This window comes from Macrobrachium nipponense, chromosome 13, assembly GCF_015104395.2.
Source record: "Macrobrachium nipponense isolate FS-2020 chromosome 13, ASM1510439v2, whole genome shotgun sequence".
NCBI classification, from domain to species: Eukaryota; Metazoa; Arthropoda; class Malacostraca; order Decapoda; family Palaemonidae; genus Macrobrachium; species Macrobrachium nipponense.
Window position 1 is genome coordinate 271,914 of NC_087206.1, and position 19,664 is coordinate 291,577.

Below are 19,664 nucleotides of genomic sequence, written 5' to 3' on the forward strand. Positions count from 1 at the left end.
CTGTTGGAGAAACCCCCTGTGGTTCCTCCTATTCCTGGTAGGTCTGGTCTTGACATCTATCTGCCTTGACCTTTTCTTAAGATTTTGTAGGAGAGTAGACCGGAACTCGTGTTTAGGAGGGGTGGGGGTGAAGACTTCATATGAGTGGGGATGACTACGTACATCACCTCCCTGTGAACGTATGTCTTTAGGTGGGGTTGGCTTGGATATTATTATTTTATTATTCAGAAGATAAAACCTATCCATATGGAACAGCCGACGAGGGATATTGATTTGAAATTTAAGCTTCCTAAGAATATTTGTTCATTAGGAAGAAGTGAGAAAAGGTATAGGGTAATACATGAAGAAGAGATCCCACTTATTAAAAAAGAAAAATATATGAATAGATTAAAATGTATTGAAATGCAAGAATAATATTAGGGGAATAACACATTGCATTTTTGCTTGCTCACAATCCGGCTTCTCTTTCTTCTTAGGCACAAACTCTTGCCTTGGTGATTAAGCTTTCCCAGAGGTACTATGGGAGAGTCAGAGGTTCATGTATATCCCATGTATTCATGTTCTCTGGAACCTGTTCTGAATCCAGCTGCCATGAGTAGGTGGTAACCAGTGGCAATAGGTAATCTGGCCAGTGGCTTGGGAAGCATTCCTGGTTAGTCTACATCCTTTGGAACAATTACAGACTCGCTCCTAAGTACATTTGATGTTGGCTGTAATTGGAGTCCCTCTCGTCCCTCTCTGGCCTCCAGCTTGTTTTTGCCAGACCACTGAGTTTTTGCCTTTTTTCTTGTGTGTTTTGGATGTATATTGGTATATATTGTAATATATAATGCAAACCCACAAATCATTTCGAGGCCCAAGAAGGGGAAGCCATGTAAATGAAATTTGATCCTTGTTAGAATACAATTTTCAAGTTGTTGGGTTCGGATAATGAGTGTCCTAAATTCATTTATGGTATTGCTTATGAGGTTTGGTTGTTTATTTAAATGATAATGTGCAGTTTGTTTTCTCTCAGATCAGTTTGCATTGCACTTCTTAATGGTAATTATTAGAAACTCAACGTGTGATAGCAAAATTAATTATGGCATAGCCTGATACCTTTTTTTTTTTTGACATGAAGCTACTCCTTCCCAGTTGGCTGATACTTTTAAAGTACTCTCACTTGTGACTCAAGAAAACAATGATGCTTCAAGTTTTACATTTTATTGATTCCAGTCTTTCAATTACTACTTTAAGAACAGTTGACTTATTTTTCTTAACAGGTGACATAGAGGCAGCTGATCATATTGTGCAGATAGAGAGTTCACATTGCCATTATAGAATGCTTCCTGATGAGCGACGGGTTGTTACTGTACCTTTGCCTCGACCACCACCAGGGGAGAGTCATTCAACAATACTTTTCAAATTAATGTGCCTGACATCTTGCATTGGAGGACCAAACAGAAGACCCTTTAGTCTTGTTTTAACACTTCATTGCAGGTTTGTGTAAATATTTTTGTGTTCATTCCTTCATAATGTTTGTGACGTAAGCACGAACTTCATATTTGGAACGGGGTTTTTATGAGTACATGGTTTTAATGAGTAAAAATATTCTACTGTGTAAAAATACAAAAGTGTGTCTTATGTCTTATGCTGGGCATGCACGCATTAAGTAAAGAGGTTTTTACATTTTAAATGTGAAACTAATCTATACTTACAAATTACTTGTTTACTTTGCAGTAAGAGTGGAAGGGTGATTGGCCGACAGATTGTGGATATAAAATGTTGTAAGTGTCCATACCGAGACATGGTGAATGAAGAGAGACAAGCTACGAGAACTAGAAATCCCAATTCAAATAACACAGTAAATGCACCAAGTCTAGATGAAGGGACAGGTCAGAGGGTATGTATACTCTTGTTGTTCTTTGTACAAATCAACAAAGAGCCTCCCAAGAGTGGTCTCTTGTATTTTTCTGCTATTACCAGTGTTCATAGTCGATCAAATATTAGGTAACCATATATCTGTACAAGTGTATCAACTCTTTGGTAACCAAGTATCTCTCTGTACCATGCTGATTTGTTTCTGTACACTGTAATGGAATTTGTTAATTTTGTTTTTACCATATAACTGTATTTACCACTTACAGGTTAGGCAGTTAGCTTCGGAAATTAAAGTTGGACAGAAGCGTAAAAGGACAACCAGGACATTTGAGCTGGAAATTGTTGAGAGAACTGAACCACGAGCGCAGTCTGGTTTTGTTAATATATCTGTAAGTATTCCTATCGGTATGCATTTCAGCTTATAGAAGTCTGTAATATTCTAATTTTTAAGAGTAATTCATAAATTTTGCTTCTTCATTCATGACTGAAGATATTTGGGAAAGGTGGCCACAGTGTTGAGATTGACTGATGGAGTTCATAGGCTAGAAAATTGCTTAAATGGTTTTGTCACATCATAAGAGAGAGTAGCCATCTCATAGCACACTGATGTAATTCTTACCAGCAAGATGGTAAAGAAAATCATGAAAGAAAAAGGCCCTGCAGGGGTCATTGGTACAGGGGTAGTGCTGTCAATGCACTGCATGGCATTAAGCCCCAAACTGCAACCCCTTTCAGATTCTCCTCAGCCTTACTTTCCACACTCTCCTAACAGTATTTTTTCATTCCTTCTGTTATCCCCTTTAAAACATTTTTGCTCTCAGTTTCCCTTCCAGCACTGGATGATCTCATAGGTCCCAGTGCTTGGTCTTTTTCCTAGATTTTATATTCTATGTGAGAAAAGTGGAACCAAGGAGAACAAGGATCAAATAAAAGTGCAATGGATAGAGGAGAATGGAATTAATTGATTTTATGATGATTAGGTCCCTTCTGTATTTCATGTAGGTTTTAAACATGGAATGCATTTAGAACCCAAGATGCACAATGACTCTATTCCAGATTTTCTTCAGGTGTAGCCATCTCAAATTTGGGATTTAGTTTAGTTTGCAGCTTGCTGTACAACAATTCCTTTTTATTTTCAACTCCATTATTGAGTTGCAAGATATCTTGACTGGACAGTCTTAGTATTTTTGAGTTGGACGATATCCTTCCATCATTGAAACATTTACAGGCTTCTCCTTTGATGAGGATTATATAACTAACATCTGTCATGGGTGACTTGTACTCATTTATAGGGTTTTGTGTTGAAGATGAGGAATGGTATAGAACTACCACCAACTGAGGATAGACAGGCCTGCACGATTTTTTTTTTTTTTAAGGGAACACTTGCTTTTGAATATATTTACATAAATTTTATTGTTACAGTACACATTTCTCCAGGGCTATTTATCACTGGTGAAAGAGTCCTTTATCATATATTGTGCAGTTGTAAGATGTATATTGTTGGTTGTTGGATAATACCTTATTATTTCATGGTTATGTTGGTGTTTGTTGCACTCCAGGCTGTATAATTTTATCAGTGTTTGTAGGTCTTGTATTTATTTTTGTTCATTTGATTTTTGAATTTTAGGTTCCTGTTGAATTTGAGCCAGAGGTCAAGAGGTTTGTGAATGGCCTTATGGCAACCAGACATCTAAGAAGAAACCGCCCAGACCTTCTCCTCTATCCAGAAGCTGACAGTGACTCTACAGGTGAGAGAAGTATTTTAATATTGTTTTACTCCCAAATTTTTTGCCTGCAGTCGACTCACTTTTGTTATATGGTTTGGCCATGAGAAATAAGCAGCTGTTATTTGCTCTCCTTATTAGCATAATTATGTCCATTTTACTATTCCACTCAACAAACTACTGTAGAACACCGTTATTGGGTTTTGGTCGGATAAACAGAAAAATGTTCATGGATAATGATAAGAATGGAAAGTAAACTTGGATTTTAGGATGATTAATTTTACGATAATTAATCCTAAAACAAATGTCTACATAAGGTAATTAATCATCATAAAGTCCAAATGTAAAAAATGACGCTTATGATATAAGTTAACAATTAACCAGTTGCATTACATCCTCAGTGTTCATAAATATTATTTATTTTGCCACAGTTGTCATTGTCAGGAGCATTTTCCTGTTTATCCAAACAGAAACCCAATAGTGGTGTTTTACAACAGTTCGTTAATTGTGTGGTTAACCATTAGAAATAGTACAATGGACATCATTAAGCAGCTTTTGCCTCTGTTGAACCCAATTCTTGTGCAATTTGATTACCTAATTTGTCATTATTATAATTATAATAGGGCTTAGTTTTACCAGACCTCTTAAGTAGACTTCTGAGGTTGGTATTAGATTGGTTTCATACAGCTGATGAAAAGCCAAGTTAAATATAGTCTATATTAGAAGTCTTTGTTTCATACTACTGATGACAAGTCATGTAAATATAGTCTATACCAGAAATCTTTTATCAATTTTTTTTTTATCCACAAGACCATGGGGTTCTGGTGGTGTTCATTCCCAAATATTGTTCCACATTAAAGTAATATTACTTGGTCTTCTAATTTCGTTCCACCATCTGATGAACCATTGACACTGATAATTAATCATTAAGAGCAGGCTAAATAATCAATAAGCAGCACCCCAGGCCATGGTAAACTTTGAGGTTGACTACTTTAAGAAAAAATTCATCCTTGGAAAGAGGAAGATAAATTTAAAAAATTTTCCCTACCTTCTACGAGAAGTTGAAAATGACTGTTTACAACGCCTTTTGGGCCTCTTTTGTGAGAACCGTAAATTTGACCAAGTTAAACATACATGTTTTTTTTCTAATAAGTTTATTTTGTAAAGTTAGAATTACAGCTCATACATTATCAAAACTAAGAACTAAAATCAGTAACAAATTCTGAGCATATTCGTCGCCAAGTATTTACGTAAATTTACTAACTGGCTGTAATCCCTGAGCAGCCAGTTTCCTTGATCTTAGCTAGTCTAAAAGTTGCCATTAGTGAATTTATGGCCTATGGAAGTAATGGCACTTCTTTCCCCGCCTGATTCCGCCAAATCGATGGCTTGTAATACTGATGCTCACCAGGATTGGGCCAGTCCACCACCCATAAGTGGATATTGCTACTCATGTAGGGTGGTCTGTTCGTGAATGCATTATTGCTACCCATATGAGGTGGTCCGTCCGTTAAGGGATAAGCCACAACCCAAAAATGCAAAGCTGTGACAAAACTGCAGGAGGGTCACCCTGTTCCGAAGTAACTTCTCTCCGGACCTCTCTGGACTCTGCTATCACCAGCCAATCGTCTAGGTATCTTATTAGCCTGATCCCCTGAGCATGCTCCCATGTTGACACGAGAGTGAACACTTGTAAAAACTTGAGGAGACGTCAATCCAAAGCACAGGACTTTGAACTGGAAAACTTTCTCTGCAAGACTGAAGCAGAGAAAATTCCTGGAAGACGGATAGACTGGGATCTGAAAGTATGCGTCCTTCAAGTCGATTGTCAACATAAAGTCCTTGACCCTGGCTGCTTGTAGAACCGTCTCTGGGGTTTCCATCCTGAATCTGGTTTTTCTTATAAACAAATGTTGACAGATCTATTACTGTCCTCCAATCCCCGTTGGCCTTGGGGACCAGGAAAATCCTGCTGTAAAACCCCTTTGACAGAATGGATACTTGACCACAGCCCCTGCTCCACAGCCCCTTTTTCCATCATCTTCTTCACTTCCGCTTGCAGAATAAATGCCTTCTGAGGTTCCCGAGCATAAGCTAGGTGAGGTAATGGTGGTTCTGTCAGGGGTGGGGTTACTTCGAACAGAATCAAATAACTGATCCTGAGAAAATCCACTACCCACTGCTCTGCTCCAAATTCCTGCCACACCTTCCAGTGATTTGCCAGGCAACCCTCCACTGGTGTGGCTGAGTGATGAGAGGCGCCCATCCTATCGTCTTGAACCTCTCCCTCTTCCCCTAATCCCACTTTCTCTGTTATTTCTATCGTGAAAGGGCTGGTGTGCTAACTTCTTTGGGGAAGAGGGTCTTGTTGCTCTATTAGGGATGTTATGTCTTACTGGCTTCTTTCGAGGTATTCGCTGCTGCCTTACCTCAATAGGATTAGCTTGACTTGTGGATGTTTTTCTAACTGCCTGCTGTACTAATCTATCGTTAGTGTCCATCCTTCTATCTATAGCCTCTTCCAGTATGCCCTCTGGCAACAGCAATTGCGACTCTGGGATATCCCTATTCCTCATAGCTAGCAGGGAATCCAAATCAACAGTGCGGCTTAATCTAGCCAAAGCTGCATCTCTCCTCATTAACAGGATATTTGCCCATACATTGGCACTTGAATTTGTCAACTACGCAATTGCTTTGGAACCTGATTGTAGCAACCTGATAAACATTGATTCATCCACTACTTTTCTCGTTACCTCTGAGGATGCAATTTTCACCGCTGCTGTTGACCAAAGATCCAACCAAGAAGCAGTCTGAAAGACGGAAGAAGCCGTCGCTTCTAACGTAGCAGCCTTCTGGCAAGTCATCGAAGGGCATTCCATCTCAACTTGATCCAAGGTTAATCCAGGCCTTACCTTACCACATTTGGGTTAATTTGTCTAGATAGCAAAGGAACCATTGGTGTCGTATAATATTTCTTGTTTCATCATTGGGGGTGGGATAAACTTAAATGATCTGTTTGTTCTTAAGGAATTATCCCTTCCTGCAATCCATGCATTTACGTGTTGTAAAACGGACTCCGCATGACTTGAACAAGGCAATTCATACGACACTTTCGTATCCTTTTTCAATCCAAACACCATGTCAATCCCCGGAGGAAGCATACTGGCAGGTGTCTCCGTGCTCCCTGAAAGGTTATTGAATTGACGAATCAAATCAATCGCCTCCGCATACAAAGCCAGAAACACTTGATTTTCTCCCACCTCTGGTTCTAACGTACTGTGTTCAGCCACAGGAGACGCTAGCTCACTACTATCCGCTGACAAACGTCCGGGTGCTTCATGGCCGTCTGATCCTACGGCCATGGCATCTTTGATCTCTGATGGCCGCCGACGGCTCGATCCCGAATAGTCATTAGGAGAACGAGACTGCCTAACTCCTTCTCTGCTCGCAGATCTAGAGCGAGAATCTCGCTTATACCTCCAAGATGAAGGCTCTCTCGAAACCGAGCTGATTTCCTCTCTATGACTATTGATATCGTCTCCAACGAGCGTCGGAGAATTCAACCTTGATCCCTCATCTAGGCGAACAATGCCTTCCACCAACGTACCTGACGAGGTTACCAACTCTCTATTATTCGACCTTTTAATGAGAGCTCTTTCATCCTTTCTCCGTATTTTAAAAGGTCTCACAGGCGAAACTGGTATCTGCTCTGTATTCTTTGTTGCACTCTTTGCGCCCATCGTTGATTTTACCAACGGCATTGTAGTCTCTCTTAGACTCTTTGTAGTCTCTACTGGCATCTCCGCGTTGGCTGCTAGCCCAGAGACCGTCGACGCTTTCGCTCGTTCGAATGCTTGTAAACGGCTTCGTCCTTTAGCTTTAAGCCTACCAGCCACTGACTTCTTGACTTTCTTGCTGACTGGGCTGTGACAGTCCTGGCCCGAAGATGAAGAATTCACTCTTCTCCTCTTGGCCCGAGGATCAGTCATGAAGTCCCGTATCCTCCAACGCTTGACTGGTACACGCAGTGACGCCATCGAACTTGGCGATGATGCTGAGCTAGAGGAAGAAGACGAATACGAATCAGCCTTTTCTTTTTGTCTTTCTTAACCAACTTCTCTAGATCTTGCAATTTCTTCATGACTGTGTGTACCAACGAGTCAGAAAGCGTATTTGGCTCAGGAGGTAGCGAAGTAGATCGAGAAGCAGTAGGCTGTGACGTCATCGCATCTGCCATGTTGGTTTGTGGTGCCTGTTGTGACGTCACCAATCTTGTAGGGAGTGACTGGGAGGCTGCTGCTGGCATCCCTGCGTTTGCAGCAAAACTATCTTCAATGTTCTGCATTGTCAGAAACATTGAAGTTGTTGACGTAGCCGTGGCATTGCTTCCCATAAAGTGCAGGCCAGGGGGATGGGGAACATTCAGCGCTGTCGGGCTCTGCTGGAATCGCGACGCCATATAATGAGACCGCAAGCCCTCCAAGGTTGGTATGCCTGGTAGGCCTAAAGCTGTCCACGTACCTTCCATTCTCTGCGCATCGGGAGGTGTCACCTGGAACAAAGATGGCGATGCTCCTCCCCTCCCTACCGGGACAGCGGAGCGTAATTATTTATAAAATTACCCAAAACCCCTCCTCGAGTTTCCGATAGCGAATCACTAGAAGAAACTGAAGGAGTATGGGAAAATAAAAAACAGGCGACGAAACATATGGAGCAGTCTGGTGTATTGCCGACACAACAGAAGCCAGCGACGCTTGGTCATCCAAAGATGGTGTCGCTCCTTTCTCTTGTACTGGCCTTTCTCATAAAACTTCCTCCTGATCCACCGACCAACCACGACAAACTGAACAATACGTTTTCTCTGCACCTACTACACGTTGGATGAGGATCTGTCGACACCGAAGTTAGAAATTGAACAAGGAAACCCACTCACTCCAGGGCATTTCCTTTGTCACTTCCTAGAAGTGGAAGAAGTTCCCGTTGATGAAGCAACAAAATCCATCTCGCAATGTACACACCCTTCAGATCACACCCACACTGAGCACACCCGAGATAGAAAAATTAAAAAGTGAAATGAAATGAAATCGGGCAAACTAAAATCTGCTTTAAAACAGATAGAAAGTAACGCGTCTTATCTTGAAGGTGGTTGGAAAGTAACTGGTGGGTCATGGGACGCCAAGGGCATTCTGGGTAATACATGCCCCGTGACCTGATATAGATGCCAATAGTCCCTGGATCTCACAAGTTTAATTTTAATTCCTACCGGTTTCCAGCTTGGCGCTAGTATTATCTTAACATTAAGACCAAAGGTTTGTTTCGTATATGAACAAATGCATATGCCGAAAATTGGACCATATCCTTGAAAGAAGTTTCATCAGATTCCCTATAATTTTAATTTTATACATTTTATTTTAGGATCCAATATCATTAAGAACAAACCTTTTGGGTCAGTCTTTGAGTTTGGATGTAAAGTCTGTGGTGTGGTTAAATTATTTATTAACAGTAATTGTTCTTATGAATCGTCTGTTATTCTCATATAGTTTACACCATTTTTATAGCATCTGTCCATGTGCAACTTTACAAGTACAAAAAGTTCCTTATCTTGGCCATTCATTGTTGTAAAAATTTGTTCTTTGCAGAGTCCGAGAGAGAAACTTTTTGATAAGACTGCTACTGAACTTCCTAGAAGATGACAAAATAATGTACAAGGCTGATGATGGTATTCAACATTTTGCTGGTGTTAATTAACCTTAGTTTTATGTATGATAGCATTTATAGATTACTTACTTTAACATTAAAGATGAGTATTTGATTCAAAGGTAACAGTTCATTCCACATATGTTTTTAAGATAAGATTTGCTCATGCATGTCAATTCCAAATATTTTACATGACCATTGTCAGCATTTGTCCTTGGCTTAAAAAAAAAATATGGCATTTGCCGAAGAGGAGAATTTATTTTTAATAATTATAAGCTCAAAAAACCATTGTCTTTCAGTTTTTCTGAGAAAATATTTTGTAGTTTAATGTTGTAGGTAATTAATGAATTATTTTTTCCTAGATAGTAATTGGCCAAATACATTTCAGAATTCCAGTTATGTAGTACTTGTGTTTTGAAAATGTAGATTGAAAATATATGAATTGCAGTAGTGGTTTTTACCAAAATTATATAAAAAAATGTGAAGGTTTGATTTGTTTTTGTATTGAAAGTTATTGGCTGTATATTGAAGTGATGAAGATTATGACAAGACTGAAATCTTCAGCAATGTGATGATGTTTAGTACACACACATGTACTTGAACAGCATGGATGGATTAGGGCTGTGTAACTTAAGTTATCGAAGGAAGACAAAGCTGCATTAGGACAAAATTGCTGCACATATTGGCTAGGATTTTATTAATCTTCTGGTTCAGGTACTTCTATTAATGTATTTTTACAATGAACATTTCATAGTGAAAATGAAAAGCTAACCAACCCATGGTTGATATGGTTTACAAATACCTCATACTTCAAGACTGGTGTTTTTGCTTAAGTTTTTATTTTTTTTATTTGAAGATATTGCCCATTGAAATTACTTCAGACACCTTACATTTCACTAATTGTCCGATATTTTTCTCATGACAGGGATTATGATAACCCATTGCCATTCCTGGCTACAATATCTTTCAATTTGTGTTGCATATCAAGGTTATGCAGCCCCCCCCCCCCCCCCCCCCCCCTTTTTTTTTTTTTTTTTTTTTTATTGTAAATTCTCAGAGGATTATATTTTTGGCTTAGGTAAACTTGTTATACAAATTTAAATATAGATATGGATATTTTAACTGATGCTTTAAGTGGTCTAGTCAAGTTTCCAGTAATAATATGGGTATAAATTATTAAACAATGTAGATGGGCAGATTTTGCTTGTCAATTTTTTTATTTGGTAACTTTCAGCTTGTATATTTTTTTAATTGGTAATTGTCAATAATTGTCATATGGAACTCAGTCAAATGATGAAACAGACAAGTTCACTTGAAACCATCCAGTACAGCTAATGCTCATGTTTATTCTTTAATGCATTTTATTGGTTTTGTATGTACGTGTTAAAAAAATTATGTTGCAATGCTCAAAAGGGCCCCCTTTGTTTTTTTTTTTTTTGCATAAATTTTTTGTGATGTTTGGGACATATGAAGATCCCAGGATATATTGTTGAGTCATGTATTTGTAATGTTATTTGCCATGTTCTCTTCCAGAAGGAAATAGACTAAATAAATGTACAAGAGGACAAAAACGAGGCCTCTATAAGATGTTACAGATTGATGGTACAGTGTTTAACAGTAGAACCTGAGGAAAGTGGAAAAGAGAGATGAGGATAAAAAAATCTATGTAAGCATATAAGTGCTAAGGATTGCAAAAGATAATTTGAGTAGAGGTTTTTAATGTCCAAAAGTATATTAAAATAAAAATGAAAGCAAAAGACCCACAAAATCATGAAAAAATGGCACTTAGGAGACAGCAGAAATAATCAAACATTGTACGTATACATAATGCAGTTCCAATTGAGCCATTGCAGAAGTGAATAGAATTAGCATTTCAGATTAGTTAAGTGGTACTTGTACTGTGAAATTTGAAAAACTACTGTATTTGTTTGTGGTACTGCATTTAAGTCTCCAGTGTCTTGAGCACAATTTGCTTGAATTCTGTTGTGTTGTAGTAGGTCTTTATCAGTGTATCGAGATATTGAAGAAACTGCTCATATTTTGCAATCTTGCATCTTGAAACAATTTCTTCTGGTTCTCCTTGCAACACTTTTTTCTTTCTTTTTTTAATGTCCTCTAATAGCATGAAGAGCAATAAGACTTAATGTTGGTCCCTAATAGGGATTATGTGTAGCATCTTTTACTGATATATAATTTTCACTGCACTCTTGGATTTGTTTTATTGTTTAGACAGTCGGCTAGATAAGGCGTTTATCAAAATTTTGGTCCAGTAGTACATAACTTTTCACTGCAGACTTAAATTTATTGTATATAGATAGAACCAGCTTTATTTCTTCCTGATGAACAGCTTTCAATATGCTAATGTTATAAAATGGTGCAACTGATATTTTGAATGGTACTTTTCATCGAGTTGCTACATAATAGCAACTGCCTCTTTGTTTTTGTATTCTTTAGTAGGCATTTGTGCTTTTGAAAGCTATATTCAACTTACAGAAACTTTCCTCATGAACCTCTGACAGTAGTACTGTATTTTGAAAATACCCATCTTTCCATTCCCCTACTGCTGTCAAACTTTCCTTGCACTACATTCTTGTTTGTTGGTTTTGTTTTGTGTCTCCTGGTTAGCTCATAAGTGACTGGTCGAGGAATTCCAATTCTAGTCTTGCAATTCATGAATTTTCATTCTTTCAGTGTAAGTGCCCTTATCGTCATAATGCTTGCTCAGACTTTCAACAACAATGCTATCTGGAACATTTTCTTCTGTATGATGATATATTTTAATCCTTTCACCTTCAGTATCATTTAGCCACTCATCCTTGTACCTCAGTCTGTGCCTGAGCTTGAAGGGTCTGTTCTTCTTGTGCTGCCAAATCCCATTACCATGTATTTTACTGTCACTCCTCCCAATGTCACAACACAGTCTAGTGCCTTAAACATTTCGGCAGTTTCCACTCACGAAGTTTTGAGGCTGTGTTTACAGACAACTTATACCTTTTTGAATTGCATTTTTCTTTCTCAGTGTTTTTATTATTTTTGTAAAGTTAGACTTCAGTATTGTATGACCTTTAGGTCTTCACTTTGTTTGTTACATTTTCAATAACTAGTCCCAAATTAATTTCCTTTGCAATGCAGGTAACTTGTATAGTACGTATTCACTTTAAATCTTTAGTCTCATTTTCTTCCCTATATTTCTGGCCATCTTTATTCACATTGCTATTAAATCCTTTTGTGGACTGTCAAGTATACAATGAATACCGTAGTAAGTGACTGAAATGTATTTGACCAAATTTATGCATGCAGTTGTTATATGATTGAATGTTTCCTACAGCTTTAATTTAAGGTCCATTTTCTATTGCATTATTGAATAATGTGAAATGAGTGATTTTTCCTTAAAGTAAATAGCTTAGAATTGTTGATTTCTACAGCTTTAAGGTCAATTTTGTTATTTCATTAAGATGAAAACAATGAAATTATTTTTTTTCTAAATACAAATAAATACCCAAGAATTTTTATAGTATATGTAACTAGGTGTTTTACTTGTATCCTTTCACTATCACTGCCTGAAATACAATTTTAAAATGCGAATATTCAGACTAATAGTTTCGGTGCTAAATTATGACAATGAAAATGAAAGTATGATTACAAACCTTGTCTGTAGTATACAGTTTTGGATACACATGCATATTATCAAAAGGGTTTCATTAGCCCTGAAATTACATTACAAAGAGCCCAGTGATGAATAACGCTGTTAACAGTTCAGTGGAAGTAAGATGTAGAGATGTGGCATCCACTGCAGTTATGGTGGTGAGGTACCCTGAAGGGATAATGTGGCCAGTTGGTGATGATGCCAAAAGTCATCCTAAATACAAATTATCCTAAGCCATCTGCACAGCAGTAGAAATAGGAACGGTGATTCACTGGTAGAACTGAATGTGCACCAAGCAGGAGGACGTAGCCTCCGCTGGTTGCCAACAAACGGAAGCACCACAACCTCGGCAGATGTTTAGAAAAGGTGGTACAATCTTGCAGCATTAACAACTGACTTGAAGGCATTCATGCATTTCACTAGCCATTAAAGCCAAACTTAATTGTTCTACTTGGTAACCGATTGCAATTCTCTGACATTCCACTGAGGAGTGAGAAATGTGTATTTCTGGTGATAGAAGTTCACTTTTGACGTGGTTCGGAAGTCACGTAAAGCTGTCCTGTTCTTGAATAAAACCACTGGTTCCATACAACATAAAAACACCATACAAACAAACCATTGAAGGCCAACCGTGGCCAATGAGAATGCCGGACAACTAACAAAAGCAGGGAAGAAGCAGCAGCAGCAGCAGGCAATGGGCTTTGCCTCAGTGGCATGATCGGTATGGCCTTGGCATGCCACCTCGGTGGCCGCGAGTTCGATTTTGAGTCTTGGGCATTCCACTGAGGGGTTAGAGTATTTCTGGTGATAGGAGTTCACTATCAACGTGGTTGGAAAGTCATTTAAAACTGTTGGTCCCATTGCTGAATAATCACTGGTTCCATGCAACGTAAAAACACCATACAAACAAACGAACAAAGCAGGCAGTGGGCAGGGAAAAACAATAAATTTGAGGAATCCATCGAGTACATGGTGATGGTACAGGTGTCACTGGAAGGGGGATTACTGTGACCACCATGGCATAATCCAATTAGGAATAAACCACAATTATGATATGGCAACCTGCTGAAACTGTTGGTCAACCAATTAATCCAGAAGAAATGCTAGCCATAAGAAATACTCAAACCACAGTGTTAAAAAAAATCAAGGTAATTAACATGATCAGAAATAATATATACCACAATACAAACAATGAATTATATAAAGCTAATGAAAACCTTTACACATGGTAGAGAAGTGAAGGCACATGACAAACTGAAAACAAAAGCATTGATACATTACTAGGTTAAGCAGAGTGAACAGATGTTGACCTTTTTCCTTGGTCAAACTGGTGAAACATACTATCTAGATGCCCTCAACACATGAAATGGTACAACAATACTTTGGTAAAAATTAAAGTTGCTGGAATGCACACAAAATTAATAATGGATGCACTATGGTAAAAATCACCTAGACGCTAAATCCTGGCAAATAAATACAAAGACATCTTGACTATGTAAAGACATGCAAGCATGAAGGGTAGACAAGGCACTCTTCAAGTACCTTCTTAGATGGGTAGTGAGTTCAGGCATCTGTATTCATGTAACAAAATTTTGAACCAGCCAAATACATTACTTCTCTTAGGGTATGACATCCAAATTTTACCACTTACTTGTAGCTCTTGAAAAGCCACTTCATATCAATCCCATGAAAAATAATGAGTCTAAACTATTGATGTTACTCTGCCATAACACTCAACCAGAGTGAAGACTGATCGGTGTACCAGATAATGTGAACATAAAATTTGGTGTCCATTAACTATGTGCAATGAGCCCTCAGATGTCTACCTGAGTAATGGAGCAGAAAAGCACAGAAAAGGAGGTTCATGAGAGCTGCTACAGCAATGTCCTAGTGTTCACTGCAAAATTTGAGAAAGGTCATGAATTTACAAAGTGGAGGAGTGGAATGGAGAGAAAAGGGCTGTTAATCAACATCGACAAAATAAAACTTAGGAGGCAGGAAAAGAATTATAGAAAGTCATCCAGATAGTCAGAGTAAGTTCTGCACTGTGTAACTATAACACAGCAACCAGGTGATGCCTTAAAACATCTACTATACTAACAAATACCACTTGTAGGAAGATACCCCTCACTTGTGCAGAGGAGATTGCTTGAAATGAACTGGCAAGAACTAACCAGTTGTCTAAATTTTGAAATTGGAAATTGGTCAAAGAAATTTACCCATAATTTTTACATTTTCAGAAACTGATCAGCCTTTTGTATATTCTGATATTTTGCAAGATTATTCCTCTCCTTACTTTCTCCACTAAGAAAAGAAAAAGCGCAGTCGTGTCCCTATAGGTAGGTTAACACGAGTGTAACCACCATCCACAACTGAAACAGTTTACACAAAACTTGTTCCTTTACAGCCTTATTGGTTCTATCTGCTTGCTGTAGATGACATACTGAAAACAAAAAAACAAGCACAATACGGCACTGGAAAAACTCAGTCAGAAATATAAAAATAATTATTAATGCCAATTCTCACTATAGGCACAAGGACACAGCATGAAAAATTCTAACAAGAACAAAAATATTCCACTACCACCTGATGTGCAGAGACAGTCCTTGCTGTCAGCCAAGTATTATTCTTTTGTTTACATATTTTGGATACCGATCATAACTGACAGTGCAAAGATATAAGCTAAATTTAAGAAGGTGACATTCCTTCCAAATTATTAAAACACATCAACAACTGAAAAGGGTAAAAGAACGTACATAAATGTGCCAGAACATGAGCTGGAAAAGAAATCTGTATGAATACCTTACACACTGGAACTGAAACAACCCTATTTTTGTCTCCAAAGGGTGAACCCTTTAATTTCAGGAGTATTTTTAATGTTGAATAAACCTGTTCAATACCTAAACACAATAAAAAAATGTCCGAACCATTAACTTTTTCCAAAATTTGACATATGGTCAGGGCCTCAATAGCCACTATGTACTTTGTGTCCCTCCGACTGACTTGGAAACTTTGTTCACGCTGGACTATTGGAAGTTTGAAAATCTGTGACATCACTGACTTTATTTCCTTGGCATGGAGGAGTGATGTTCCTGAGAAAATGTGTTCCATAAATTCTATGGGACCTAACAGAATTTTCTGCTCTGAAGGCTCCAAGAAAATCACAAAGGTGGAGACAATCATCAATATAGCTAAAGAAAACAGAGGTGAAGGTTCCTATACTCTAAAGGGAGAGGATACAGATCACTTGTATAAAATCAATGTCTACAGGGTAATAAAATGAATACCGAAATGTGATTATTCCTATTAAAAAGCAGTTTGACAGGACAACTGTATCACACTGACGTGATTACTTCAGTGGGGTTCTATGAGTTAGCACCTGTACGCCATCCGTTCCAAGGCGGCTGCTTATCGTCAACAACTTCGCTAAGAGGTACATGAATCAGATCCAGCAATAAATTCTCTGCTTCTGTGGGGTGGCTTATGCAACATGTTCAAGCCCACGGTAACCACAAAATACGAAGGCCAAGAGTTATAACAATCTTTTAAGACTTTATTGTTCAGAGAAAATGAAATTTTTTTCAGGATTTGATTACTACAACTGGTAATAAGAAAATCTGAAATCTGCAATGACTTCCTAAGAACCTATTTGTAAATGATGAGGAATTACTAAAGCTACAAATACTGGATAGTACACCAGCAGCAACAAAATTTACTTTTTAACTAATGTGCTTTAAATCATGAATGCCTGGTCCTGAATGACTGGTAATACCATCGCATAAAACCTAGCATTCCATTTTTCTTAGCAGGCCAATTGTTTAATCAAAACCCAAGTCCTAATTATACACAATGAGTAACTGGGAGTAGTAACCTGTTCTGTGACAATGGGTGACGTGTCAGTTTTGAAAGGATGCTGTTGGAAAAGTTGTCAAGGTAAAAAATTGTCTCATTTATTGATCAAGTTTCTCTAAAACCTCAGAAAAGCACATAAGCATCTTATGGTCTTAAAGACCCAAGATGCTGATGAAATCTTCACATACTTTATTTATTGACTTAGGTTAAATAATGCTTTATAATCTATTCACCAACTGTGCAAGCTGGGATACAACCTTGGATTGTATATCAAGTACAGCTGCCTTTAAGAATTTAATTCAAATCTTTGTAGACAACAACAAAGAATGAAACAACTGGTGTCTGTTTTCGAAACAATCAGAAAAGTACAAGACTAAGACTGGACTAAAACTGTAAAGGTACTTTTGACTGAACAATGTTTACCTGATATATATAAAGTCCACTAGCAAAACCTCTAATGCTTGAAGGTTATCGCACTAGACTTTATTTGTAATAGCTCCTCTTCCTTGTTTCAGTTTATTTTGCGGACTTTTCCTGTAATAAACCTGTTAAATCTTAAGGAGACAAAGTCATGTTTGATAAGATGTCAATCCTCCTAAAGAATATGCTGCAATTTTAACCTCAACTAGGAGAGGAGTCCGGTTTGTCTACTTTAAGACGAGAAGTTTTGACTTCTTTTCCTAATCGCCGTGCCCTTCGAGCTGCTGATGCAGCAGCTTCTTTGGCCTTGACAAGTTTAAGCTCCTCTTCAGTCATTGCCATTCGTTTACGATGTCTTAGTTCTTTTTGTCTTTGTGCTTCACGTGATCGGTAAGATTTGAGTTCATCTTCAGACATGTTGCTCATCCTACGCCTACGTATTTCTCTTTGAGTAATTGCACTTAACGTTCGCCTTAAATGTATCTCTTCTTCTGTCATTCTTTCCCTCTGTCGCCGTCGTGATTCTCTTTGATTGGCTGCTAATACTGCAAGTTCTGCTCTGATCTCTTCCTCTGTCATTTTCTCTCTTCTGCGACGCCGAACTTCCCTTTGCGCTGCAGCTTGAGCAGCTCGTTTTGATGAAATTTCATCATCTGATAATTTTGTACCTTTCCATTGTGAAGGCCTACATTTAGGACTTATAGTTCTTGGAACAGATGGAGGTTTTTGTATAACATTTTCTGGACTACACTTTTTTTCTTTTGGCAATTCAGGGCTATAATGCTTTTCAACTTTATCTGGCACATTTTCAGATTGGTGTCTATCACTTTTTTGTGGTATATATTCTACACAGTTAGCATCCTCTGGCTCTTCTTTGAGTTTCTCCTGCACAGGATAAGGATGTCCACTATTATTAGCATGTGATTCCTGCCTATACATGTAACTGGGCCGTACATACGTAGGTTCTTCCGTATTATGGATCATGCCACTAATATTCTGTGATTCATATATAGGCATTTTATAAGGAACATCAGGCACATGCTTTCCATGACTACGTTCTATGCTATCCCTGGAACCGTGGAGCTGCAAAATAGAATTTAAAAAAAAACTAGTAAATGATAAACCCTGGGTCACCTCTTTTTATGATTGATATTTGAAGTTATCCATTCAGGCGGCAGGTATAATTAGATAAAGTACAAGTACTAACTATACCTGCCCCTCCACACTGCACAAAATATAAACATTCTAGTTAATACTTGTAATGTATAAAACCTCTTATTCTATTTATGCATAATGCCGAAAAGAGCAGAAATAGCGCATGAGTAAGAAAATTAACCTACAAACAATCCAGTGTTTCATAAGCGGATATTTCATAAGCTATCAATATCTCTTACCCACATTAAATGAATGATACACACACGCCAAAATAAAGTAATTCAACCTGTTATGTGCTAATGGGTAAACTGTTCTTGTTTTACTGTGCGCTCATTCCCTTCCTTAATCATGTTGGGCAATTCAAAATGATATTGTCATGTTACAATAAAGTTTTATACATACTTACCTGACAGATATATACTTAGCTATAGACTCCGTCGTCTCAGACAGAATTTCAAATTTCGCGGCACACGCTACAGGTAGGTCAGGTGATCTACCGCCCTGCCCTGGGTGGCAGGACTAGGAACCATCCCCGTTTTCTAATCAGAATTCTTCTCTTCCACCTGTCTCCTGCGGGGAGGCTGGGTGGGCCATTAATCGTATATATCTGTCAGGTAAGTATGTATAAAACTTTATTGTAACATGACAATATCATTTTTATACATTCACTTCCCTGCCAGATATATACTTAGCTGATTAGCACCCATTGGTGGTGGTAAGAGACAGCTAACAACTGAAATAGACAGGTAAACAACATATGTTGTAGGTATTAATAAACCTTGGTTCCTACCTTATTAGGCTGAAGACTTGCGGGCTACTGCCTTGGAGTCTGCTTAGCCTCAAGAGCCTCAGCGAGATATTGATCTATGGCTAAGAGTTCTTGTGGGTCTGCCAATGGGGTCTTATCCACTTACTCGGCAGAGCCTAAAGGCCTTTGTCATTTGGGTGCTATTCCACTAACATGACAATACACCTTGTTCAAGGAGCACAAAACCGATCCCGATCACCTGATCCTAACATGCATGTTAGTTCTAAGATTGTAAGGAGTTATCCCCGAAACTCCTTACAAACAACCAAAAACTCGAAACATAATTACACTTTCATTACAAAATATACAAAAAAATTTTGTACTCCCCTACTAGTCATACATACCCTTGATCCCCTACCAGCAATGACACTCTGCTCCCGTGCGACAGTAGTGAGCTTGCTAATAGAAAACCAAGCACATATCTGACAAGAGGGTTTATGTACGATAAAAACACAAAATTAAGGATCAGTCTTTGCTCCAAGACCCAGTACTGTATCTGCTG

General features: G+C 38.2%; 2 protein-coding genes across 3 annotated transcripts in view; one reads left to right on the forward strand and one right to left on the reverse strand.

The window, feature by feature from the left end:
- LOC135225580 (cellular tumor antigen p53-like) overlaps window positions 1-12,805 on the forward strand; it is a 24,042-nt gene extending 11,237 nt beyond the window's left edge. The window contains exons 5-9 of the mRNA XM_064264859.1: window positions 1,263-1,479; window positions 1,720-1,882; window positions 2,127-2,249; window positions 3,488-3,608; window positions 9,224-12,805. Coding sequence (XP_064120929.1) covers window positions 1,263-1,479; window positions 1,720-1,882; window positions 2,127-2,249; window positions 3,488-3,608; window positions 9,224-9,246 — 647 coding nt within the window. The 3' untranslated portion in view covers window positions 9,247-12,805. The remainder of the gene's footprint in view (window positions 1-1,262; window positions 1,480-1,719; window positions 1,883-2,126; window positions 2,250-3,487; window positions 3,609-9,223) is intronic.
- LOC135225581 (uncharacterized) overlaps window positions 1,188-19,664 on the reverse strand; it is a 28,851-nt gene continuing 10,374 nt past the window's right edge. Inside the window, exon 2 of one of the 2 annotated variants that reach the window (XM_064264860.1) lies at window positions 1,188-9,266. In XM_064264860.1, coding sequence (XP_064120930.1) covers window positions 6,521-7,621 — 1,101 coding nt within the window. In that variant the 5' untranslated portion in view covers window positions 7,622-9,266 and the 3' untranslated portion in view covers window positions 1,188-6,520. Of the gene's footprint in view, window positions 9,267-10,701; window positions 18,283-19,664 lie in introns of those variants that run through there. The other variant, XM_064264861.1, reaches the window with a different exon arrangement.